Genomic DNA, 26830 nt, shown 5'->3' with positions numbered 1-26830 from the left:
TAATCTACATGGAAAATAATTCTTAGATCATTGCACTCCTCTATAGCAATAATGGTTGTTCTGTTTCATTATTCATTATTATTTGTCTGGTATATGCCAACTCTGCTTGCACTGAGATTTCTTGGTTATTACGACTTGCTAGAAGTAGGACTCACTCGTGATACCTTATATCCTAATTCTAAGGTCAGATACATGACTGGCACCCACCACTTACAGAGTTTATGTGATTTTGTTCTCAAAGGGACCGTCACAAAGACACTAAAGGTCAGTGAGGATAAGCCAATTTCTCAAAGAGAAACAGTTTAGTAAATGACAGAGCTGGGATTTCAGCATAATTCTGTCCGTCTCCAGAGCCTGTGTATGCTTTGTTTAGTATGCCATTCTGAAGGATTTACTTATTTTCAGCATTTCCACTAAATTTTGCAATGGAAAAGCAATCATTTCACTGTATCATAGATAAACCACTTCAAGCTTTCATTTAAATTTAACAAATTAATAAACTTTAATATTTCTCTTAAGTGTTTTATGCCCATTGTCTCTCATAATTGTCTAACCAAGTTTGCTGATTACTCACTCAACATTTTTCTAAACATCCTTTTAATGTGCCAGGCACCATGATAGTTGCTAAATACATAATGGTGAGCAAAACCACACAGTCCTTACCATTAGGGAGCTTCTAGACTGACATTGAAGCTGGAACTCTAATACTTTGACTACCTGATGCGGAGAGCTGACTCATTGGAAAAGACCCTTATGCTGGGAAAGATTGAGGGCAGGAGGAGAAGGGGGTGACAGAGGATGAGATTGTTGGATGGCATCACCGACTCAATGGACATGAGTTTGGGTAAACTCCGGGAGTTGGTGATGGACAGGGAGGCCTGGAGTGCTATAGTCCATAGGGTTGCAAAGAGTCAGACATGACTGAGCAACTGAACTGAACTGGCCTGAGACTAGTGGGGAAGACAAACACTAATCCAAAAATCAGCCTCCAAAAAGTACAATGACAACTGTCATGAAGGATATGTCATAAGGTGTCTTCTGCATATAATTGGTGGAAATGACTTAGTAAAGCCAGGAAGACTTCCCTGAGGAAGTGACATGTAGGTGGAAACTAGTAGTATAACTTAAAGCAGGTAAAGCAGGGGAGAGGATATGTTTTCAGGCAACGGGAGCAGATATTCAAAGCAGCCAGAGAAGCATGCTTGAGGGCTGAATTGAAAATATGTGAGCAAGGTATGAGATGAGACAGGCAAGGAAGCCAGGGATCATCCCCACATATAGGAGCACCATTACTCCCCTTTACAGGTAAAAAAAACTGAAGCTCAGAAACCTCAAGTAACTTGCCTGTAGTCTCACAGTTAGTAAGCTGGTGGAGCCAGAAGTCAACCTCTGATAGGTAAAGATATCCCTAGAACCCGTGCCTATGTTAGCTTACATGACAAAGGGGGAATTAAGGTGCAATGTGGGATTAAGGTTACTAATAAACATTTTAAAATTGGGAGATTATTTTAGATTATCCACACAAACCCAATGTAATCTTAAGGATCCTTAAATATGGAAGAGGAAGGCAGAAGAGGTTACAGTTGTATGAGATTAGAGCAACTGACTGTTGTTGTAGGCTTTGAAGATGGAGGAAGAGGGCCGAGAGTAAAGGCAGGTGGGTGGTTCTAAAGCTGGGAAGGGCAAGGAAACAGATTCTACCTGAGATCTTCCAGACAGGATCGCACCCTCACATCTTGATTTTAGCCCAATGAGACCCACTTTGCATTTCTGAACCACAGAACAATAAATTCATGAAGCACTAAACTTGTAATTTAAAAAGCCAACAGAAAACTAAATACAACCCATGTCCCTCGACTCCAAAGCACATGTTCCTACCCCTTGTACTACGGGGCTTAACTGTTCAATGGGCTAAACCAGGAATTATAAAGATTGAACTCTAATCAGTCATATCATTTTGAGTCTAAGGTTTTTCAAATATTTCTAAACCATACAGCAAAGGGTATGCATAATTTTTACATATGCCTCATAGTTTTGTGAATTTCGAAAGGATGTGGTTATGGGCTTTGACATCAGAAGAGAAGCTCCGCGATGTTGACTGAACATTGATAGAGAGATAATATTGGAGGCAAGTTGCCTTTGAACAGCTCTCTGAAGATCAACTGTCTCCCCATCGCATTCCTTGTCCTGAAGCTGTTTCCTCTGGTTGTGCTGAGGGGTGATGCGCAAGGTGCATCACTTTTCAAGAACTGGATCATGAACAACTTTATCCTCCTGGAAGAGCAGCTCATCAAGAAATCCCAACAAAAGAGAAGAACTTCTCCTTCAAACTTTAAAGTCCGATTCTTTGTTTTAACCAAAACCAGCCTGGCGTACTTTGAGGACCGTCATGGGGTATGTGATCACTCTGTTTTGTCTATTTTTAAAATAGCATTTTATAGTTAGATTGGGCTGAATCATGAAGGTATACATAGAATAAAATAAGAACATGGAAAACACAGATATGCTTATTATAACAACTTAAAAAGTATAGTAAGAGTAATTGGGAGAGAACATGGAGAGTAGTCACCTAATTGTATTAGGTGATTTCAGTAAAAGAGTAAGTTTATTGTTCATTAGCTTATCTTTCCTCTATAAGGTTAAGTTTAGCTTTTAAATTTTATTTTATTTGGCAAAGGAAATGGTTAAGTGATGGGTCCGTTCAACATTTTTATGGATTCAACTTTATTTGTCTCAATGTCATCACTCACCTGACATTTGGAATAATAGTCTCTGGGCATTTAATTGTCTAAAATTTACAAAGCCCAGTGGTAAACCTCTTTATCCCTTGGAGAACTTCCCAGGAGACTAGGGTTATCACACACAAAATATAATGCAGTACAGACAAGTAGTTCTTACCAGAAGATTACAGCTGCTTAGCTAAGTCAGCCTTTAAATTTCTAAAGATATTCTTATATACCATAACATCAGTAATAATAAGAGCAACACAAATAATCGTAACAATGCAGCTTGATACAAAAGAGCACTGGAAGAGGGGTCAGGGGACCAAACTCCACTTTTCTCCAGGTGAGTTAGCCTCAGCAAATGTCTCTGCATCACGTTCTTTCTTGATGAAATGAAAGGGCTGGAAACACCACCTACAACATTCCTTTCTTCTTTAAAATTCTTTGTTTCTATGAAGTAGCACTTGTACAGCCCATCTCAGCAATTTTTCAAAGCATGTTTGCCTTCTCGCTATATCACTCTATTATTTTTCTGTCATCAGGGAGGTAGCAAAAACAACATTAGGTGCTTGATGGTCACTTAGAGACAAACGCACTCTGATTCTTGGCAGGACCGAATTTAGTAGGTGTAGGCATGCTAAGTCACTTCAGTCGTGTCTGACTCTGTGTGACCCCATAGACGGAAGCCCACCAGGCTCCCCCGTCCCTGGGATTCTCCAGGCAAGAACACTGGAGTGGGTTGCCATTTCCTTCTCCAATGTGTGAAAGTGAAAAGTGAAAGTGAAGTCGCTCAGTCGTGTCCGACCCTTAGCGACCCCACGGACTGCAGCCTACCAGGCTCCTCCATCCATGGGTGTAGGCATGAGTTTGGGTCTTTTGAGAGGCAGGATTTGAAGTGTTCAATGATATGGGTCTTGAAAGAGGCCAAGCCAGGTATGAAGCCTACAAATGCCTGAACTTCTAAGCTGCTGGTGAAATAATACTGCCTGTTCTTTAGAGGTGAAAAGACACGCTTGTCTTAAGTAGATTCTTACTGATAATAATCCACCAATCAGTCAGAAAGAATATGGAATTACTTACATGCAAGGCCCCTTTAGTTATTCAATATGTATTCTTTGAACAAATTAACAGAGGGCCAACAGCCAAGTTTTCAACTTGGAGGATTCATCATTTAGAGCTGATTAATCATATGACCTCGGTCAATTTTTTTCCAGTTGTGAATGGGACATTAGAAGCTCTTGTTTCATGTTTAAAGAGTTTTCATTTACATTTAAATATTTTTTCAAAGTCCATTTTGTAGTTTTCACCAATTTTTTTCCCCGACTCAACATTCAACATGGTATCATCTCGTGTAGTTAGTACTGATTGTTTCTGAGCATAATTATTGTTTGTGAACTGTTTGGTGGTGAGTTCTGCACAGTGGTATTTGCAGATAGTCATACAAAGAATAATCTTGATTCAGAATTTTGTTGGTTATAATTTGCATGTAGACAAGGTTGTAAAAATAACTCAGTTTCTTCATTTGAGCTTTATGAAAATTCTAGGACAATTAATTCATCCTGGGGAGCCCTGAGCTATAGTTTCTAACATTTCCATGTGGGATACAGCAGATATCTGTTTCACAAACGTCACATTTCTTATTTTCTAATGCCTATGCTTTATATTCATAAATAGCATTTTTAAAAGCATTTCTTTAAATATTATAGGAATTTACTGATTATAAAAATTTTCAAAGTTACTGAAAAAGACAAGATATATTAGTTATTATTATTTATTCTCTATGTGACATTCCATTGCTTAGAGCCATCAATTTGCACACAGGAGAGCATTGTTCATTGTTCATAAATGAGAATAGTATTACACTTGTGGGAAGAAAAGTTTTTAAGCATTTTTTCTAATTTATTTTTTAAAGTGAAAACTCAGTTTTGCCATTTGTAAAATGGGTGTGATAACAGTATTCACTTCATGGGGGGGAAAATGGTGAAAATTAAGAGAGGATGTATTTAAATAGATCTATCTGAAAATTACCATTTTGGTAGATCCAAAAAAATGGTCATATGTTAGCAATTTCATATAGTTCAACTTAATATATAAAGAACTGAGCATAAGTCCTGTCACCTAGTAAACACCTAATAAAATTTAGCTACTATTTGTATCATCATTATATCTGTAAAGGAGAATGCAGGGTGGCATAACATAATCATTCCAAAGAAGGGAAGTATTAAGGATTCTTCAAATCAGGCTAACATCAGAGTCCTGGGTTCCCTCTCTTCCATGACTAAATACATGTGTGTGGGGCAAGATATATGTGCATCATGTATGATGTTGGGTCAACATTTCCCCTCTTTGGGTCTCAGCTTCTTTATCTTTTTCCTTATTTATAAAATTCTGTTCATTGCAGCTCTAAAATTCTGTGGATTTATGACATATGAAAACAATTCTTCCACATATTCAGGGACAAATACTGTAGTTCTGCAAAATAAGTATATTTTTTCCTAACTTCAAATTGCCATGCAAATTGTCATTATACTACATCCTGATTGAGCATTTTGTTTTAACATGGATTTAGATCTTTTATCATATGCCTGTTTGCCATATTGAGATGTGCAAGTGTTTTCAGTGGGGCCAGGAAGCCCCTTCGTCATGCTGGAGTAGTAGGCCAAAAAGAAGCAGAGAGTTGGCAGGTGGTGGCTTGCTGGCAGCCGTGATTTCAGAAACTCCCCTGTGCCTGCCAATATCTTAGCAAAGTGGTCCCTGTTGTTGGACACTCTTTAACAGAAGACAGGGAAAAATGAGGGTCCATCTGCTAAATGCCAATCATTGTAATGGCAGTGGCAGTAGAGAATATGGGAGAGACTTTGTTTGCAGTGTTTGCCAATTTCTGTAATGTAAATACTCCCATCAAGATCAATTTCAAACTACTAATGTAAAGTCTACTAGCTGACAGAATTCCTGAAAATTTAGCAATCAGCTCTCAGTGGCCAACACAAGCAGGCTCCAGCACATCACAGGAAGGCTAAAATAAAAATAAACCCCTGGGAGGTAGCTACCTGAACAATGTGTTTAGTTGCACAGGACTGATATCAGATCCTTTTTAGGGGCAAAAGAGAGAAATGGTGGGCTTCAGGCACTCTGAATAAGCACAGGATGGGAGGGGTAACACAGATAGGAGACAAGTGTCACAGAATGGTGAGGCTAGAATAGTCAGCTAGTGGTGGGTTCCAATGGTGCTTCTTTCACTTTCTAGATGTGGGATCTCAGGCAACACATTTAACCTTTTTAAGTCTGTTTCCTATTTATAAAGTAATGACCCCAGCACTACCTACTTCAACCAGTGTTGAGTATTTCATGAGAAAAGTATGCTGTAAGCTTGGTACTAATAGGACCATCTTGATCCAAAAGTCCCTTGGGAGAAAAGGAAAGGTTTCCCTATTTGAATGACTCACTACACCTTAGGAAGTTTGCTGTGGTCACCATGGCACAGGAGCCATTACTATTTACATAAGACAGGAAAAATAGTCAAAATCCCCATTCTAGTCAGTGTGTGGATAGGCTGACTACTTCTCAAGGATACTTCCCTTTAGCCTACTGATCTAGTGGCAGAAACATCTTTGTAACATGCATCCTTCTTAAATTAAAGATGGCACGTAGGGAGAGTGTCCGCTTTCCTTGCTTCTGGCAGCAGTATTGCACAGTGGTCAAAAACACAGCTTCTGGTGTCAGATTTGGGTCAAAGAGCAGCTTTACCAATTAAGAGCTGTGTGGCTTTGCAAAGGCTGCTTAATGCTGTGTGACCCTCTTTAAGGCTATTTACCTGTTATAAAATGATCACTCCTCAATTTTTTTAAATGAGATGAATTTCATCATTATTTTAATAATAACAGCAACTAATACTTACTATTTACTATTGTCAGTCACTATGCTAAATGAATTATTTCACCTAATCCTTATACCTACCTTGTAAGTTAGGAACTACCATTACCCCAATTAACAGAGCATGTAACTGAGGCAAAGAGAATTTAAATAACTCCCTTATGTCTCCAGAGGCAACACAGCCTCCTTGATGAACAGTTCTTATCACTATGAACAGTTGCTGCTCTTAGGCAATTGGGGTCTCCACTGGGTTATTACAAAGTATGTAATGCCTTCTTGCTCTAGAGTCCTCCATGTAAAAGCAGTCTTGAAAATCAGCAACCATACCACATAGGTCTTCTGCAATGAAATGTGTGATGAGCTCTAACATTTCCACATACAGTCCAGGACAAATCTTTGTCTTCTTCCACTTCTGGGAGCTTCTACCATGTGTCCAAACTTCGGTGCTGAAAGTTCCTCTAGGATCTGTCCATTTCTCTCCATTTCCCAGAGTCACCTTCTTTATGGAAGCTGCCAGCATCTCTCACCTGGGATTGTTGCCAGCTCCTAATGTCTCCATGCACGCACTATACCTTCTCCCTGCACCCCTGTTCCCTATCCCCTCACCCATTATACCCTCCCATCACCACTCCATTCCCTACACGGAAGCCAGGGTGAGCTTTTCACGTGGTGACTGTGGACCGTGATCATGTCCTGATGACCCTCATCAGAAGCTGGCACGTCCCTTCAGTGGTTCTCCCTTTACCCTGAGAGTGGACCAAGAATCTATCACACTGTCTCCTCCATCCCAGTTCATGCTCCTTTGATCCTCTCTCACTGAGTGCCAACCACGTGAAATTTTCTTCAACTTTAAGACTCATGTCGCTTGCTTGAAGAAGCCTTCCTTCATTTCCCCAGCCTAGGTCATCTCTTCGTATGCTTTGCCACAACAGCAAACACCATTCTCTCAGCATGCATGCCAAAGTTATAATTATCTGTCTATTACCGTGATTATTGTGCTAATGTCATTCCCCTACCCTATCTCCATTAGACTACAAGCTTTACAAGGGCTGGTGCCCAATTTGCTAAAGATGGCATCAGCAGTGTCTACCACAGTGCCTGGCACATATTATTCACTCATTCAAAATTTGTGAAAGAAACAAAGGAAGGTGGGAACCAAGGAGGAAGGAAGGGTATGAGGTATAGATACAGTTGCAGAGTTTAAAGTTATACACATGGTCCCTTAACAGAACAGGCTCAGCACCAAAAGAGTTGAGAACAAAACTAGTGATACAAGGCTTCAAACAGGTAATTCCTGGGCACAGGGGTAAATAAACAGAACACCCTGGAGGTAGCAGTTCATGACCTAGCCTTGAAAGAAGAAGGGGAGGATTCAGGAGGTTGGAGTTTTAAGACTTGGGTCAGAGACACAAGTAAAATCCAACAGGTGAGCCAGTCACGCCTCCCACCTCCTTTTAGGAGAATCAAGCAACACTGCTCTCTTTCACCCTCCACTTCTGTCTTACCCTTCCGTCCTTCCCTTTACAGCTAAACCCTCTGTAGAAAGTACTCTCAGAGCCACCCCAGGATTTTTTCTGGAGACGTTCACCACTCACGGTCTCTCTTCACTTCATTCCTATGTGACTGAGTTGCCTTCTGGCTCGGCTCCCACTGACACTCAAGACTCCGTACAATCTACTATCCACACACCTAGAACAGACTTTTAAAATGAGAAATCAGATACCGTGCCCCGCTTTAAATCCTGCTGTGACTGTTTAGACTATTTAATTCTCAACCATGGCCTACAGGACTCTTCATCCATGGCCCCTACCAGCCTCTCAGATTCATTTCTCCTGGTCCCTTCATCCCTCATGCTTCTATCATATCTGCCATCTTTCTACACCTTGAGTACCCCCAAGCCGTGCCTCCTGAGAGGGCCTTTGTACTGAGGCGGGACTAGGGTGAGATACACTCAAGGGAGCACTCACTTTTAGGTCCTGCAAGGGCAGGGTCATTGCACTAGCTACTCTCACTGTCTGGACCACTCAAGATTTTTGTAGGATTGGTTCTTTATTATTTTTCATCTCTTCAAATATTTTCCCAGAATCTTGTTCCTTTTTTTCTTTTCTTTTACAATCTATGGATACTTCAATACCTCAGTATCTGTACTTTTGATTGGGTTTATTGATGTGCTGCCCTGTTTATTTTCTGTCTCTATATCCACTGGAAGGTTACTTTCATGACCGACTGCCTCACTCATCCCTGTATCACCAGCATCTAGTAAAGTGCTGAGCACGTAGTAGGTGGTCAATAAATATCCAGGTATGAATGAAGGTCACATAACTCATACTGATTTCTGAAGAGCATCTGGGAGCTAGAAATGTGGGCCTGGCCAAGTCAGGCAAAGAAAAGTTAAAATCCAAAGCAAAGTACTTTGCAATTCAGGCCACTCAAAGCAAAGGATGTATGGTTTTGATGTCTGCATTAACAGAGTTTCTTTGAGAATTGATTTTTGTGTGTGATGGGATGTTGATGTCTTATGGAGAGAGCCGATGGATAGAGAATTCTTGTTTTAGAGGCAGATACTCACAGGTTAAAATAAGATTCGATTCTGACTGCTCAGAGACTGGTACATCCATTAATCATTTTCTGCAGTAAAAACAGAGAAGGAAATGGCAACCCACTCCTGTGCTCTTGCCTGGAGAATCCCAGGGACGGGGGAGCTTGGTGGGCTTCCGTCTATGGGGTCACACAGAGTCGGACACGACTGAAGTGACTTAGCAGCAGCAGCAGTAAAAACAGGGCACAGAGCAAGACTGTACATATGAGGGCTTTGTTCCTGACTCAATCTGGAAGAAAGGTTATCTGGAAAGCCCAAGAGTTCAGTTTCTTGAACCATGAGATCTGTGTAATGATGTGATGTCTTTATCTCAAACTCAGAAATGGACCCTACAGAAAACCATTTTAAAGTTTTTCTCAAATTTTAAGGGTCAAATAAAATAGTAATCTTCAGCTAGCAATAAATTCTTCCATTTATCAATGAGTTTTAGGCCTACTGAAAAAAGTAGATCTTCCAGAACCTAATTTTCATCCAAAGATTAGTTTGAATTCGCCTTCAAATATTTGTGGGTCTCACTTCAAGTGATCCAGAGGAAGAAACAAAAGCTCTGACATGGCTTCCCATACATATAAAATTCAGCTCCTTGAAACTCAATAAAGTTGTAGGTATTTTAATAAAATAAGAATCTGATCCAAACTCTCATTTTGCCATATAATTCCCATTAACCTAAAGTCATTTGTAAGTAGACTTCTCAATATAGTTTCCTTTTTGTATATTTTAAAGCCGCAGAAATTATACCTGCTTATTACAAAATATTCAAATATGAGACTTTCATCTCTAAAATGACATATATTTGTGCCAAAGTTTTATTATTATTATTAACTTAACACTGGATCAAGGAAGTGTTTCTATTTTTATATACATAGATTTATTCACTTGTTCAGCAAACATTTCCTGTGTACCTGCTATGTGCTGGGTGCCTTGCTAGAGTCTAGGAATACAGTGGTAAGTCAAAGAGACAAGGTGCTTGACCTCATGCTTATACTCTAGTGGAGGAAACAGACAACAAGCAAGTATACAAATATGGAGAGCAGATATAGACTGTTTTAGAGTCTATGGAAAGATTAAGTGGTTGCTTGGACCAAGTGGGAAGAGTGGTCAAAGAAGAAGCTTCTGTCTAGGCTGAAGCTTGAAGAATGAGAAGAGTCAGCCAAGTGAAGAAATGGAGAAGAGCACTCCAGGCAGTGTGAAGTCTCATGGTAGGAAAAGACCTGGCCTATTGAACACATAGAGTTCAAGAGCCCCTTTCTTATATCTTACAGCATCCTTCTTCTAGGGATACTTGGTCTAGAATCATCCTACTCCATATCTTGGAGGAAAAGTGCCTGATGTACCAATACGGAGAACCTCAGACTAACACTGAGCTTGGGTGGTGTTTAACAGCAAAGACTGAAAACAAGTTAGAATCAGGTTAAATCCACTTCAGTTAATCTCCTGAGACAGAGCAGCAAGCCTTCACATCTCCACACTGCTAAAAAAAAAAAATTGATGAAACAATTATACCCAACCGTTCTCCAAAACTCTTTTGTCTAAAGACATGAATTTACTGTCTGTGTGGATGATCTTTATTCTCATGCAGATATAAATTTCATGTAGTTATAATGCATGAAAATATTTATTTTTCCATTTTTTTTCCTATTATCCTTTTTAGATACATTTCCATTTGTGGACTCCAAAGTAATAATTTTCCTCAAATATATGTTTTAAAAATAATCAAGTTGTTCATGTCAGAGATATACTTATCTATTTTCTGTGCTGAACACATTGACAAACTTATCTATCATCTGCTATGTGATTTTCAGGTCGTTTTCAGATGCAGTGAAAATGCTTAAAAATAATAGTATACCTAGTATAGAACAGTCTGCTTTTTAAAATGCCTCCTTATGATAGAGTTATGTGGGATGCATCATCACAGAATAGCATTTTCTGATCGCTACCATTCATTGTTACATAATCTTCCAAAGAGACTGAAGCAATGCTTGGGACCACCAATAGTTACCAATACCACTGGAGATTATGTTTCTAAGAAGAAACTAATAAAAACAAAAGAATCCCACTGTTGTGGTGATCTTCAAATACACTATTTTTATAGGTTTTGAATGTTATAGTGAGAGAGAGGGGAAAATATAATATGCTATGCATGGGTAAGTTTATTTGATTTAAAGTAAGTCCATGTATATGTAGATGAACCCACTCCCTACATAGTAGGAATGAAGGAGTGGCCAAAACCCCCTATTCTGCAAGATATTAGTCTCCCTAGATGATGATCTTAGGGCGTCTGAAAGGTTTACATGAATGAGCTCTTTGGGTTAGATCATCAAGCATCTTTATCAAGAAATAAATGAAATACAGGTGCGTATCACATAAGCCATTTTGACTGCTCTGTAGAGGTCAACTCTAGTATTAGATAGGGCCTCAGGAACTGAAACTCTCAAGCAGACCATAATTCTGGAATTCTAGAAAAGTGGAATGAGGTGAGAAAGCAACAACACAGCAGCTTAATGGGGATCTGGTTCTGATTAACCTGGGTTACTTTGTTCAAGTGCTTCTTCTATCTAGGATTTGGTTATCTTGCCCATAGTGCCAAGGGATTGGACTAGATCAAAGTTTTAAAACTTTTCTAAGCATGGAGCCCCCTTTTAGTACAGAGTTATATGTGCTATTCCCATTCATGTACATGAAGCAGAAGAGAAAGTATTCTAGTTGAAGCAAGAACAAGGTAGGCTGTCCCTACCCTCTTGGCCTTACCCTTGACCAGCAAATATCACCTGCTGCTGTTGCTGCTGCTAAGTCACTTCAGTCGTGTCCGACTCTGTGTGACCCCATAGATGGAAGCCTACCAGGCTCCCCCGTCCCTGGGATTCTCCAGGCAAGAACACTGGAGTGGGTTGCCATTTCCTTCTCCAATGTGTGAAAGTGAAGTTGCTCGGTCATGTCCGACACTTAGCGACCCCACGGACTGCAGCCTACCAGGCTCCTCCATCCATGGGATTTTTCAGGCAAGATTACTGGAGTGGCTTGCCATTGCCTTCTCCGAAATATCATCTAGGTGCTTCCAATTCTATGATTTCAGTCTCCCAAGGCTGTAAATTGAATAGTAGAAATGAAAAGATAAAAGCTAGTTGAGAAAGTCATTTCACCTTGAAGCCTCATCTCTAACATAAAAAGTTGGACTGAATGATCTCTAAAGACCCTTCCAACTCAAAAGAAGTGGAAACTGTGTGATTGTATCTCACTGCCAGTGATATTAGAAATTCACAAATAGACATGGAGATTAGTTAAATATGGAAATCTTTCCAGGAAGTAATGCATCTAAGAGATGATTAATAACTGTATGACTGATAAAAAGGCATGTTATGAAAATCCAAGCATGAACCCAAGAATGCATCTTAAAAAAGAAGGCCATCATTTCAAATGTAACCAATGTAAAATTCAGAACAATATGAGCCAATATCAAATGAGTCCTTGCTGAGTGCCAGGGCACCAAATTAAATACTTTAAATGTATCATATCAGAAATATTCACAATAATCATATGCAGTAGGTCCAATTTTTATCCCCATTGTATTGAAGAGGAAACAAAGGCTTGAAGAAACTAAGTATCTTTTCTTAGGTCAGACATCTGGGACAAATATTAAAATTGGATTAAAAGTTCTACAATGGGTATTCTCAGATGTAGACTTGTTTGGGTCTGAGAAGTCATGTAATAGAAGCTATGGCGCTGAGAAGGGAGAGATGGGACAAGGACTCACTGTTGAGTTTCCAGCACTGTTTAATGGAGGTCCTGAGCAGGGACCAGTAGGACTGCTCCTGTTAGCCTAGCAGACCTGCATGAATGACAGCACAACAGCCGCATCAACAGCAGCAGCCTGCAATAATAACCACAAGGAAAGGACTGAACTCTCTCCTCTGGATTTTTCTCATTTATCTTCACAATTCTTTAAAGGAGATAAAAGCCAAGTTCTGTTTTAGAGAGGAAGCAATCAAGACACAGAGAAGTGAAGCCATTTGCTCAAGGTCACAATAGTGGCCATGAGAACAAAAGCAACAACTTCCCTTGGGATCAGTGATTCCTAGTAGTTTGATCCCACACTGCTTTCTTGCCTGAAAACAACCATCAGAATCAACTTATCAGTTCTTCCAATGATACTTTACTTTTAATTTAATTTACTTATTTTTGGCTGCACTGGGTCTTTGTTGCTTTGTGTGGGCTTTCTCTAGTTGTGGCGAGCAGGAGTTACTCTCTAGATGCAGTGCACAGATTTTTCATTGAGGTGGCTTCTTGTGGGGAGTCCAGGCTCTGGAGCACAGGCTCCAGTAGGGTGGAGTGTGGTCTCCAGTAGTGTGGTGTGTGGGATTAGGTGCTCCACGGCATATGCAATCTTCCTGGACCGAGGATCAAACCTGTGTCCCCTACGCTGGGAGGAGAATTCTTATCCACTGTGCCACCAGGGAAGTCCTACAATGATACTTTATGTATACGTATGTAAATACAAATAAACTTTCCCCCCTCCCCCTTCTTATACAATGGTAGTGTATTCTACCTGGGCTTTCCTAGTGACTCAGATGGTAAAGAATCTGCCTGCAATGCAGGAGACTCAGGTTCGATCCCTGGGTTGGGAAGATTCTCTGGAGAAGGGAATGGCTACCCAATTCAGTATTCTTACCTGGAGAATTCCATGGACAGAGGAGCCTGGTGGGCTATACATATGCCTCCTAGTTTTGCTTTTGGTTGATTAGCAATACTTCTTAAAGATCAATCTATACTGTATGCAAGGGACTTCTTTGTTCTTTTGACTGCATAATATTTTTTTTGTGCAGATAAAAAAATCATCTTGATGGACTTTTAGTCCATTTCCATTTGTTTTGTCATTACAAACAGTGAGGAATGAATAACCTCATACATATCTCACTTTCTACATGTATGTCTACATAGGGGTTCTAAACCAGGGGCGATTTTGGCCATCATTAACAATATCTGGAGAAAGTTTTGGTTGTCATACCTGGGAAAGGAAGTGCCACCGGCTTTAGTGAGTGGAGCTAGGGATGCTAAGTATCCTGCAAGACACAGAACAAACTCACAGCAAAGAATAATCCAGCCCAAAATGTTATTAAATGATAATGCCAAGATTGAGTCACCCTGGCCTATAGAAAACATTTCTAAAAATGGGACTGCTGTGTCAAAAGATATTTGCATCTCTTGTTTTGCTGAACATAACCAAATTAATCTCCAAGGAAGTTGTACTAGTCAACATTCTTCAGGGTCATGAGTGAAATGCTTATTTTCTCAAAAACCTCACCGACAGTATTATCATATGTTTTGATCTTTGCAAGTCAAATAGTCTTAAAAATGGTATCTCAGTAAAATTTATTTGCACTTCCATTACTATAGTGAATGAGCATCTTTTCATATATTTAAGAGTAATTTATATCCATTTTACCCACCTTTCTATAATTTGTTAGTGTCTTCCATAATAATTTGGAGGAGCTCTTTTTATTAGCTAAAACCTTTGGGCAGACTAGTTTTCACTTTCCTTTTCATTGTCAAGAAATTGTTGTCCACTTGCCAATCATTCTAGATAACTTATTCAAATCATTTCTGTTAAGAGTTTGTCATAGGGTCTACAAATATTACTTTCTGCTGCCCATTCAGTCTTACCTGCTGTTCGCTCCATCAACCAAGTAACAAGTGTTAATTGAACATCATCTTTATAGATTTCCTAAAATCTAATGACATTGTTATCCATCTATATACTTTTGCTACTAACTCTCCAGTGCTTGAAAAAGATACAGAAATATATTCTTTAAAGCTCTTTAAAAAGCTGGCATACCCTATTCTGGAAAGAAAGAAGGCTTTGAAAGAGCATTCAAAGACCAAAGGTGCTGAGAAACAAAATGTGCAGGACATCTTCAGGATCTACTCTGTACCATTTAGTTCTTGCTCTTAATTTCTACATTAAGTCCTTTTCTCTCTACCCACTTATTTCATGAAATTTAAACAAACCTGTTTTTTTAAGGCTAACATCACTGCTATCATTGCTAAGAAGAATGAAGTTTAGAAACATTTCTGAATTATTCTAGAAGTCTAGATTTATCAAAGACAGATACACCATATAACAGCACACAGAGCTGCTTTATTAATTTATGAAGAAAGTGGCTATCACTCAAGAAGAACATGAGAGGAAATGTCATGAACTTGAACCTCTATTGATACAAACGAGCATGTGGCAGATGCTGCCTGGATGCCACTGACTGCTAATGGGGGTGCGAAGTTACAAGCATGAAGAACTTCATCATTTTGCACACCCAGCATGTGAGGTGTAACTCTTGGCCTTCTCCCACAGTCATCTGCCAAAATTGTATTACAGTGTAGTGTTTGTAAAATCTGTGGCTGCTTTATAATAGTACTTCTTTTTTCCTGCTTAATAAATTTATACACTCACTGCAAAAACTTGAAATATAGTAATAAATAACTTACACTGCAAAAATCTGCCATGATGTCACCCACAAAGGAGAACCAGGATAGCAGTATTCCTACCTGTACTATTTCTTTGACTATTGGATGTATTATTATATATTTTATTATCTCTTTTCCTAAAAATGAGATGCTGCTCCATCTAGTGCTCTAAACCTGCTTTTTACATGTTAATATATATATTTTCCCTTCTGTATAGACTAACTTTACTCTTTGTTGATGGCTACAGAATGGTCACAAGAAATAAATTTAAAGAAAAAAAAAGAATGGTCACAGGATAGATGAACCAGGACTAACGTGACCATTTGTCTATTGGTAGATATTTAGGTTTCTCTAGACTTTTTAGTGTAATAAATAATGCCACAAGGAACATCCTTTTTCCTGTGTCTTTATGTATCTTGAATAAATGTTTCCTTAGGATAGATCCTATAAGGCAAATGCATTCATTTATTTTAGATAACTGCTTTTAAATACAATAAAAGAAATACATGTTTATGGTAAAGCAGTGAAACTGTATAGAAGGACAAGAGGTGAAAAGGAAGTCTCTCTTTCTACTTTCTACTCTCAAGCCCCAGAACCCCTCCCAGGAGTATCTGCTTTTAACAGTTTCTTGTGAGAAAATGCATTCATAATTTTAATAGAGGGTCTCAAAATGCATCTGGAAATTGTACAAGAGTGTAGTCCTGATTCTTTTTTCTTCTTCTTCTTCTTTTTTTTTTTTGATGGGGGAGGAGGATGGGGAGGGGGAGGTAAAATCCTTTTATTTTCAGGTAGTCAGGGGGCTACTGCTAACAGGACAGCAGACTTTAAGGGAAGCTTGAGAATTTTCCCCACAGCACAACCAGCCTCATCATAAACCACAGTGTGAAAAGCCGAGTTGAGGAAAGCCATGACGAAAAGGTCTTGTGGAAAAAAGGAAAGACAAGAGGGCAGGTGTGGGATGGATCATACTTTCCTGGCTTTAAGTCAGTCCAGAACCCTCAAAATCTGCTACCTTAGCTCCAGACCCTCCCAGAACTTTGAAGGTTAGTAGGAGTAAGGAGGTAGGTCCAAGGGAAGATAGGCAGGGAGAGAAGAACCAGCAGCAGCTAGTTATAAATTACACTGGTATTATAGAAGATGCTGCTGTTTCCAGTGAGATGATAAAGATCCCACCTTTATCAGGTACCAAGTAGCTCAGGTTGTTATATACCTGAGTTGCAACTGTCAGCATCTCCGTGACTCCCTGAGAACTAAATGATTAAGAAGACCTAAGAGAACTAAGCCCAGAGAACTGAGACTACTTGCCCAATATTACTTGTTCTTACAGGGATTCAAACTATGACTTTTCCAAGTTCCAAATCTCTTCTTTTCTTTCCTGCAATGTGAAGGTTCCCTTTGTTGTAAAAGACCAAAAGCTACATGGGGAGACTGGGAGTGAATGCATGGGTTACCTCCAGCAGACTTTGCAGAGATGAAAGTAGAATCCAGGAAAGCCCCTAAAACCAATCTTAGAACTGATAGCCTGCATTCTGGTTGGGGTAGGGGACAGCTACCCCCAAGCTTCACCTCCCATGACATCATTTTCCATTTCAATTGCATCATTGTGCCATTTCAGATAGGGGCAATGGCTGTACCACATCCCAGAAGAAGCAATCAGTGAAATATTCAAAGTGCCTGGTTAACATCATCATCAGAAAGACTTCCTCATTCCAAAGTGTGTTAGTCGCTCAGTCGTGTCCAACTTTTTGTGACCCCATGGACTCTAGCCCGCCAGGCTCCTCTGTCCATAGAATTCTCCAGGCAAGAATACTGGAGAGGATTGCTATTTCCTTCTCCGAGGTCATTTCAAGGAAACTCTGATAAAGGTAGCATGTGGCTTCTTTTACAGTGTGATCCAAGAAAGTCTTAAAACCATCCCTCCCCTTTGAAAAATAGTTGGTTCCTTTTGAAAACACTTTCTCAGATGATGCCTGAAATTTGATTGTCAAATCTCCCTCTGGGCTTAAGTCTCTAATATCTGTCCTAATCCAAACTTCTGTGAAACAAGCCTCGCCTTAAACTTATCAGGAAGTTAAACATTAGGTGAATGACTATTTGGGGAAGGTTTTGACAGCCCAGGGAAAGAGTAAGAAGAGAACAAAAGTCATCACATTGGCTAACATGTGAGCAAATGTGACACAGCGGTGAGGACCAAGCAATAGGCCCCTTTTAAAGTTTTGTCCTGATTTTACAAATAATTGGCAAACAAATAACTCCAGAATGTCAAAATCACTAGGATCATCAGTTAAAAATGTCGTTCTCCCAAATGGTGGTCCCCATTACATATTTGCCTGAAAGAAAATCCCCAAAGAAAAGGTGAACACATAACAACAAGAGGGTGAAATCTTGTTCTATGGGCACCATTTGGAGAAGGAAAGGAGTAGAAGTTAACACTTTAGTGGTTGATTTATCTTTTGAATGTAGGTTTACATAGTTCTTTCAAATCCTCTAGTTTAACCCAATGATTCAAGGACTGTTATTATTTCCATTTAAAAAAAAACAAAAAGCAAGGCAACCAAAAAATTGAGACACTTGCCTGAGGTTGCACAGATAATCTGGCAGAAAGGATCTGCCTGATGTGAAAGTTCTGGTTCTGTCCCACTCAGCTTCATCAGAGGAGAAAGTTGAAGTTCTGCTGTTTTCAGAGGGTAGAGATGTCTTTTCATGGGTAATAGATACATAGCTTCTTACTGATGTATCTGCTGGACTAGCTGAGCAGCTAAGGAGCCAATATTACACCGTGAAGAGGGAGTTCTGTGATCCCACTTTGAAATCCAACGTAAGCACTGTACAACCAAACAGGGCAGAAACAAATCTCTGCTAGGTCACGGCTTGGAGGAATCAATCACACAACTGATTGTTCAGCATTAGGGTCAGAGAATAAAAGTCTCCTACATTAAATCAGGGCAGGTACAAAGCCATGAAGCAGTCATAAGCACTCAGGTTCTGAAGTCACAGAATTGAGCTTGTATGCTCACATATAAAAACACTTGGCCCCTCTGAACCTGAATGTCCTCACCTAAAAAATGGGGGAATAATACTTCATAGGATCATGACCAAATAAGATGCCCTTTGAGTGGCTGAAGTACAGGAAAAATCCCAAAATCTTTTGATTTTTCCTACCTCTCTTTGAAAGAAAGTCACAATCCAAAATTCCATTTCATATATTAATATAAAAAGAAAGGAGATATCAAAGACATTTGCACGCGCTCGACTTTGTACAACTATGTGGGCATCAAGCATCTTCTTGGATGGTGTTTGATACATGTCAGATGTCTGGGGTGAAACTCTGGAATAGGACGACAGCTTTGAACGTGGCCAAGAAAAGAGACAAGGTCAAGTGAAGTTCTGTGATCTTTCACTCGGAGGGGTGCCTGTTTTACTTGGTGTCTCTCTTTCTCTGGTGGCTTTTGTGTGGTTTCCTTGGAAGGTTTTAGGCTGGCATTTTTCAGAAATAGCGCAGTTGTTTGGGATGATTACAGGCCATCACCATTTCCCAGAGATGAAGTTGTGTTTAGCTTGCTGACTGGCTGCCCCCTGTGCTTGGCTCAGGGAAGGCACAGATTACCCTGCTGTTTACCACTTAGCAGATCTGAGGGGCCTCAGTAATTGAAGAGACTGACCAAGCAGGAGAGACTGATCATTCCTTTGGGAATGAGACTGAGCTTCGATGATGGAACATGACATCCATTTCAACAGAAGGCTCACCTGACAGTCTCTAAATATCTATGTTGTACCTCAACAAACATTAAGAAGTCAAAGGAGATCATCTGAGTATGGAGAAATCTTCCTTGGAAATCTTAAATCCACACTGCCCAATAAAGGTAGCTTCCAGGCATGTGGGATGACTAATCACTTGTGTGGAGAATCCAAATTGAGACGTCTTGTGAAATACACGATTTCAAAGACTTAGTCCTTAAATGTAATAGGTCTCAATTTTTTATGTCACTGATGTGTAGAAATGATAATACTTAGAAACACAGGGTTAAACAAAATACTGTGTTCTTAAAATTAATTATACTTTTTGCTATTTTTAGTGTGGCTAATAGAAAATTTTAAATTCCCTATGTAGCTCTCACTGTGTTTCTGTGGGTTAACACTGCTTTAGAACTTCACATAGAATTTGGATCCCGATTTATCACTCCAGTTACTATTTATGTCTACTTGGCGCCCCAACTATGATGATTCCAGGCTATTAACAAGTCAAACTTATCCAGAAGGTTTCTACCCCAGGGTGTTTTGCTCTTGCAATTTATTGTACTTTGTGCTCAGTCTCCTATATCTTCTCACATCTGGCTCCTTTTTCGACTTTCTGGTCTCTTTTCAAATGCCCTCTCTCCAGTAAGGCCTGTGTGACTATTAACTGATCATATCAACCTATCCTATTCTCCACAGAGCACTTTATATTGTCTACCTTCCTGACTAGACTAGAGCTCCATGAGAAAGTCTATTCTTTTCGTCTCTGCTTTCTGCACTCAGAATAGCCCTGGTTCAGAGCTGGCAAGAAATATTCCTGAATAGCTAAGTACACAAGTCTTATGTCTGATTGAGACTCTTTAAGCTGTGTTCCAACAAGTTCCAACGTGTTCCCTTTGTTCATATTATCCTAATTGTGCACCTGTTGTGGACTAGCCACTGTGACAGACTTGAGGGATACTGTAACTAATGTCTTGGTCTCTGCCCTCAGAAATGTGGGACTCGGTAGGTTCCAGGGAGCAAAATATCTGTAGACAGAGTTGTCATGTTACTGCCATGAGCCTTCTGTTGCATTTCGCTATGTACACTACTAAGGAAATAACCCAACAGAGGTTAAAAACCAAGATAACCTCAAAGCTCAGACTCCCTGTTTACCACCTGTAGCTGCAGATGGTTGTTGAAAAGGCAGCTCTCTTGTGCTCTTCTGCTTTTGAAAACAGATTAACCATTCTGAAGACTATAATTACGGGCAGGATCAGGACATGTATTTAGCTGTGGAAGACTCTAAAGTTTGGGAAGTTTGAGAAGATAGCTTGGCTCCAAAGGGCATATGTTTTCAGAGGTTTTTAAGGGAAGACAGATCTTTTACTACATCCTGATATTACTAAAGCATATTGAAGACCACTATGTGGATGAGATGTCATTTTTGTTTATTTATATTCCATAAATATGTGTGGGAAAGACATATACATTCCAAACGGTAAAGCGTCTGCCTACAATGCGGGAGACCCGGGTTCAATCCCTGGGTTGGGAAGATCTCCTGGAGAAGGCAATGGCAACCCACTCCAGTATTCTTGCCTGGAAAATCCCATGGACAGAGGAGCCTGGTGGTCCAAGGGGTCACAAAGAGTCGGACACGACTGAGCAACTTCACTTCACCTCAGAGTTGTGGAGAAGGGTAGAATGTTAAGATACTAGAAATAATTTTATCACATGCTTCCATATTGCTTTATTTGTTATAATGAGCATGGGTAGATTTTGTACTTTCAAAAATAAAGTTTCCAGAAAGAAAACTTTTTAAAAAGAAATTCCATGAAACTTCCCTGTATTTGATAGTGGGTACTTCTTACACCTTGACTTTTTTCATCTCAGTTCTGTGCCTCAGCTACTAAAACAAAGCCCAGTCACCAAGCTTGGTATCAAAAAGTGGTAATTAAAGTCTGAGCTCATTTCTGGAGAATCTGATGGTGTCCTAGCTCCCCAAATACCCAGCAAGTGCCCTCATATATCACCGCTCTTTTGCGATAGTTAGGACTTCTTTGGCCTCTTTCACTGGGAGGGTATCCTTTACTGAAAGCATCCATCATAAGCCAGGTAATTAGTTTACCTGTTTCTATTTTAGTCTGCAATCATTACTTCAAGCGTAGGCATAATTATCTTCACTTCTCAGATGTGGAAACTGAAGTCCAAGAAAGTTCGATGCATGTCCCCAGGTCACAGAAATGGTTGGAGGCAGAGCCTAACTTTGTCCCTGGCCCTTTCCAATCTTGTGCCCAATTCACCACCATTTGTGCTACCTCTTTCTTAAGGATAAGCTATAATGAAGTGCTTTGCAACTTGTTCCATAACTGAACTAAACTCTATTCTCAACAGAAGCCTAATTCCAGGCACCTGTGAAGGGCTCCTGCTCTCCAGGAGCTTTCCCCTAACTAGCCTTTCATGGAGCCTGATGGTCTACCAATCTAACATCTCCTGGGATCCAAGGAAAAGGACCTTTAGAAATCAGTAACATGTAACATCATTACAAGCCACCAAGACCATTATGTGAATTAGTTATCAACGAATACATCCAGTAAGCTTCCAAGGAGATGAAACCTGGGGCCAGTATAACTGGATGAGACAGTAACAGAGCAGAATCAGGAATGTCCTACAGGGGTGCCATTTTGGGACCGTGGATAACCAAGGGACATAGAGAAGGCAGATGTAGAAAAGAAAGGTGCCAACAAAAGTATTTGTCACCAAGCAGGTCAAGCCTGAGCTCACTTGCTATGCTAATAAGGCCATGGATAGGCACAAAACAAACACACAAAAAAAACTGGCACATATAGGGTCTGCACTACCCATTCCAGCCAAAAGATCTGCAAATTCTGCTATCTGTCACAAGTTCACTGAGATATAAGACCCAGCAGCTCAATGGACAGAGGTCCATCACTTCATCAAGAAGATGCTTCAAATAACATGTTCTCCCAGGAGACTGCTTCAGAGTGTCCTTCTAAGGCACCAAGGGCTAAGAAGGAGCTTCTGGATATTTTCAGGGTTAGTTTACGATGGAGCTTATCTAGTAATGGATTTCTGGAAGCCACCTGGGCAAAAATATTGTCTTTCTTCCTCAAATGGAATGTGTTTTTCCTCCCCACAGAAAAAGCGCACTTTGAAGGGTTCCATTGAACTCTCCCGAATCAAATGTGTCGAGATTGTGAAAAGCGACATTATCATCCCATGTCACTATAAATATCCATTTCAGGTAAGTGCATCAGGCCAGGGGTCTCGTTCTCCATTCCTTGGATGACGGTTGAAATGCTCGGTCGCTGAATGAGAAGGTGGCACAGAGATGGCTTAGACCACGCCCAGGAGAAATCAGCTGTTCTTTCAATGACACATTCACTTAACTAAGATTAATCGCAAAATTTTGAAAAAGTTGTCGTCCCTCATTTCCCTTTTGCTCATGCCTTCCCTACCTCAAGGAAAATCCTCATTACTCTATTCCTAGGGGGAGGGAAAAAAATAAAGCCCTAAGCCTAACATCATTCTGTAAGCACAGTTTACTTATAATTTCGGACGATAGATTACACTCCTTGGTTATAACTGATTGGAAGTTCTGGAATAAAAAGACTCAGGTTTTATAATCTGAGAATTATCGGGAGTTGTGCTATCCAATACCCTAGCCACTAGCCACACGTGAATGCTTACATTTAAATGTAAATTAATTCAAATTACACAACATTAATCAGCTCTGAGTCACACTAAGCCACAGTGAATGAATAAACATTCCACATCTTTAATAGCCACAGGCTAGTGGCTAATTTATTGGACAGTCAAGATTTTAAGTTTCCATCACTGCAGAAAGTTCTATTGAGCAGAGCTGATGGAGAATATCTTTAGTCTTTAGGTCACGACATTGTCTAAATCTTGTTACCACTCTTGATATTTATGGTTCTGAAAGAGTGGATATCTTCTTGCACATCCTGGGGTACCATTCATGTCTGTCAATCTGAGGAGTCAATATTTCATTTTTAAAGTGGCATAGGAAAGAACTTTTTTCCTACCAGAAAAGTGACCTCCACAAGTTGGAATTTTTAGTACTGAAAGTAAAAGGAGTAACACGTATTTTTCCCATCATTGAAACTCCAATTATTAACACATGCATGAAAAACAACCTGGTAAAATCCAAAGATCTGTTGTATAGTTAATAGTACTGGACCAATGTCAATTTCCTGGTTTTAAAGACGTATTTTGTACATTACGATACTGTCATTGAAGAAATGTGGGTGCAAAGTATATAGGAACTCTGTACTATCTTTGGAAATTCCTGAAACACTTATTTCAAAATAAGTTTAAAGGAGTCTCAGTTATATATTTATCACCTAATATCTTACTCTTTCATATACCAGAATTTTTAATCATTGAAAAATTAATGTGGGGAATATTCTGCCTAATTAACTGGGGAACTCTTTTCTCCAGCTGTTTTAATGTAGTGATGGCTTATCTGCACAGCATTCAAACATCTAGATAAAAAGGGCACTAGTCCCCGGATCACCCAGACGTTTGCCTTTTTGACAACAGCCTGAGACCCCACTCTCAGCCCACTAACCCAGAGGGGCCGCTGTCAGTCATCCACCTCCGACTTCACTGCTCACCCTGAACTCTCTGTGTGTCTCCAGGTTGTTCATGACAACTACCTCCTGTACGTGTTTGCTCCAGACCGCGAGAGCCGGCAGCGCTGGGTGCTGGCCCTCAAAGAAGGTAATTAAGCTCCTTTGCGACTGCATCTCTGAGACCTCTAGATCCTCAAGAAGGCTTGAGTTCCATGATCAAATAAAGGGCAGCTGATGGTCAAATATTTCTTCCTTTTGGTGTTTGTGGGGACTCCCAAAGTTTCAACTTGGGCAATAACCAGTACAGTACAGGATCAGGCAAATCCTGCCAGCCACCTGTTTTTGTAAGGCTCTTAGATAAGGATGTTTTTAATATTTTTTAATGGTTCTATTTTAAAGGGTTATGTAAGGACCTCCACAATGTATCAGTTGTGTCTCCTGGTAAGCAAAACCAAACTGTTTACTATTGGGCCCTTTAAGAAAATGTCTACTGACTCCTTGTACTGAATGAAGAACAGCATGGACCCTCAAGCTGGAGGACCTGGGCTTGAATCCTGGTTCTGCCACTCACTAGCCACGTGTGTTCAGGCAACTCAACTGCTCTGTGCTTCAGTTTCCCCATCTATCTTTAAAAAGGAGAGGAGGAGGGAATAATAATAATAGTATCTCCTTCCCTGTATCATACAAAGTAAAATAAGTCGGACAGAGAAAGGAAAATCCTGTATGTTCTCATTTACATGAGTAATCTAAAACATAAAACAAATGAATATCACAAAACAGAAACAAACTTGTAGACACAGAGAGCAAACTAGCAGTTTCCAAAGGAGAAGAGTGGGAGGAGGGGCAAAATAGATGAAGGGGATGAAAAGGTACAAAACACCAATCATAAAATAAGTAAGTCACAGGAATGTAATGTACAGCACAAGGAATGTAGTCACTATTTTATAATAAGTTTGTATGTATGTAATCCATAAAAATATTGAATCACCACATTGTGTATCTGAAACTAATATTGTAAGTCAGCTATACTTTAATAAATATTTTTTTAAAAAAGCATCTGCCTCCAGAACTGGAAAGAGTAAGTCTCTTGGAACTGACCAGGTTCATAGTCAGCACCCAACAAATGTCAACTGGTCTTAAAGTTTTTCAGATCATTGTAAGGGTACTTCTTAGGGCTCACCTTCTTGACAGCATAATCAGAACCAGCACAGTATTTACATCCATGAGATATGGAACCAGGCTGCTAAGAAAAAAGCTCTAGCTCTGCCAATAATTAGTGTGTGACCTTGGGCAAATTCCTTGACTTTTCAGTATCTCCATTTCCTTACCTGACTAGCAACAGATAGTCATAGGGTTATGGTGAAAATTAAAAGAGTTTGTTGTTGTTGTCCAGTTGCTAAGTTGTCTCCGACACTTTGCAACCCCATGGACTGCACCTCGCCAGTTTCCTCTGCCTGCCACTGGCTCCTGGAGTTTGCTCAAATTCATGTCCATTGAGTCAGTGATGTTAGGACGTGGCAGACACTTGGAATCATACCCAAAGAAAGCATTCAGTCTGTATTATTATCATTGTCATTTAGCCTGAAGGCCCGGATTTGCAGGAAAAATATGTTCAAATATTAATCTAAGTAGCTACAGAGAATGATGGTAAGCAAGCCATCTGAAATCATGGGACCCAAAATGTCCTCATCTGAAAATTGAGAATATACAAGTCTTATCTTCTTCCAAGACTGTTGTGAGTCTCAAATGGAAAGTGCCAGAAAACTGAGAAGTGCTCTCAAGTTTAACATTCACGGGCACAGAACAAACACTAACGTACAAAGCAATCAGAAGGGCCCCAACTACTCTCACTGGCCGCTCTCCCTCAGTGAAGGGATTTTACTCACAGGATGTTAGAGCTGCAAGAGGCATTTGAGATAACCTGTCAGTTTTTTATACTTTTATTTTCCATCAGGAAAGCCTCTTTTCTCCTGTACCAAAATTTGACTTTAAAGCCACAAATCTAGAAAGGATAAAAGCACAGTTGCTATGGGTAGAGATGGGAGAGATGGAGTGGTGAGAATCACACCCACTCAGTCTTTCCTGAGTTCCCTAAGGCCTTTTTGGGGAAGAGACCCCATCTAACAATCCCATGGCACAGTGGGAACTGGGAATCAAATGAGGATTTTGCTCAACCCAAAGACACACAACTAACCAAAGGCACAGCTGGATAAGAATCCAGATCTGCTGATGCCTAAATTCAATATACATGCTTCTATGTGCCCAGGAAAAAAAAAGGCCATTTTTTTCTGACCGCTCTAGGTAATACTCATGCAAGTTCACACAGCAGGGTCCAATCTCAAGGAATTGTAAAGTTGGTGGCTCTGGAATGACTGACCTGGAAATAACTCTTCTGCTGGTACCAACTCCTTTCAGAAACCAGGAATAACAACAGTTTGGTGCCCAAGTATCACCCTAATTTCTGGATGGATGGGAGATGGCGGTGCTGTGCTCAGATGGAGAAGCTTGCAGTGGGCTGTGCCCAGTATGATCCCACCAAAAACGGTAAGCAACTATGAATTCTGTTTCTTCTTTGTATAATGACTGACCGCTCTGCTAACAGGAAGTAAAGGTTCTTTGCTTCCCATCACCAGGGGTGTTTAGAATTGAATGCAAAATTTCATATTTTCAAAATTTTCAGAAGACAGTCATCTGCCTCTAACATCAGTCTGTTGGTGTTTTTTCATCTCGAGTGTGTGTGTATGTGTGTGCATGCATTCAGACATTCCAACTCTTTGCAACCCCAAGGACTATAGCCCACCAGGCTCCTCTGTCCATGGGATTTTCCAGGCAATAATACTGGAGGGGGT

At 40.0% G+C, this 26830-nt stretch overlaps 1 protein-coding gene and 1 long non-coding RNA gene across 2 annotated transcripts in view; one reads left to right on the top strand and one right to left on the bottom strand.

Annotated features, from left to right (window-relative positions):
• LOC129559390 (uncharacterized) overlaps positions 1-26830 on the bottom strand; it is a 78277-nt gene that overhangs the window by 4923 nt on the left and 46524 nt on the right. The window lies entirely within an intron of this gene.
• Positions 2105-26830, top strand: part of ITK (IL2 inducible T cell kinase) — a 63964-nt gene continuing 39238 nt past the window's right edge. Inside the window, exons 1-4 of the mRNA XM_055431061.2 lie at positions 2105-2394; positions 22526-22630; positions 24048-24129; positions 26397-26525. Of these exons, the coding sequence (XP_055287036.2) occupies positions 2257-2394; positions 22526-22630; positions 24048-24129; positions 26397-26525 (454 nt within the window). The 5' untranslated portion in view covers positions 2105-2256. The remainder of the gene's footprint in view (positions 2395-22525; positions 22631-24047; positions 24130-26396; positions 26526-26830) is intronic.

This window comes from Moschus berezovskii, chromosome 8 (assembly GCF_049115385.1).
Source record: "Moschus berezovskii isolate FMDL1 chromosome 8, NW_MosBer_1.0, whole genome shotgun sequence".
Taxonomy (NCBI): Eukaryota; Metazoa; Chordata; class Mammalia; order Artiodactyla; family Moschidae; genus Moschus; species Moschus berezovskii.
This window is presented reverse-complemented; position numbering and strand designations above follow the sequence as displayed.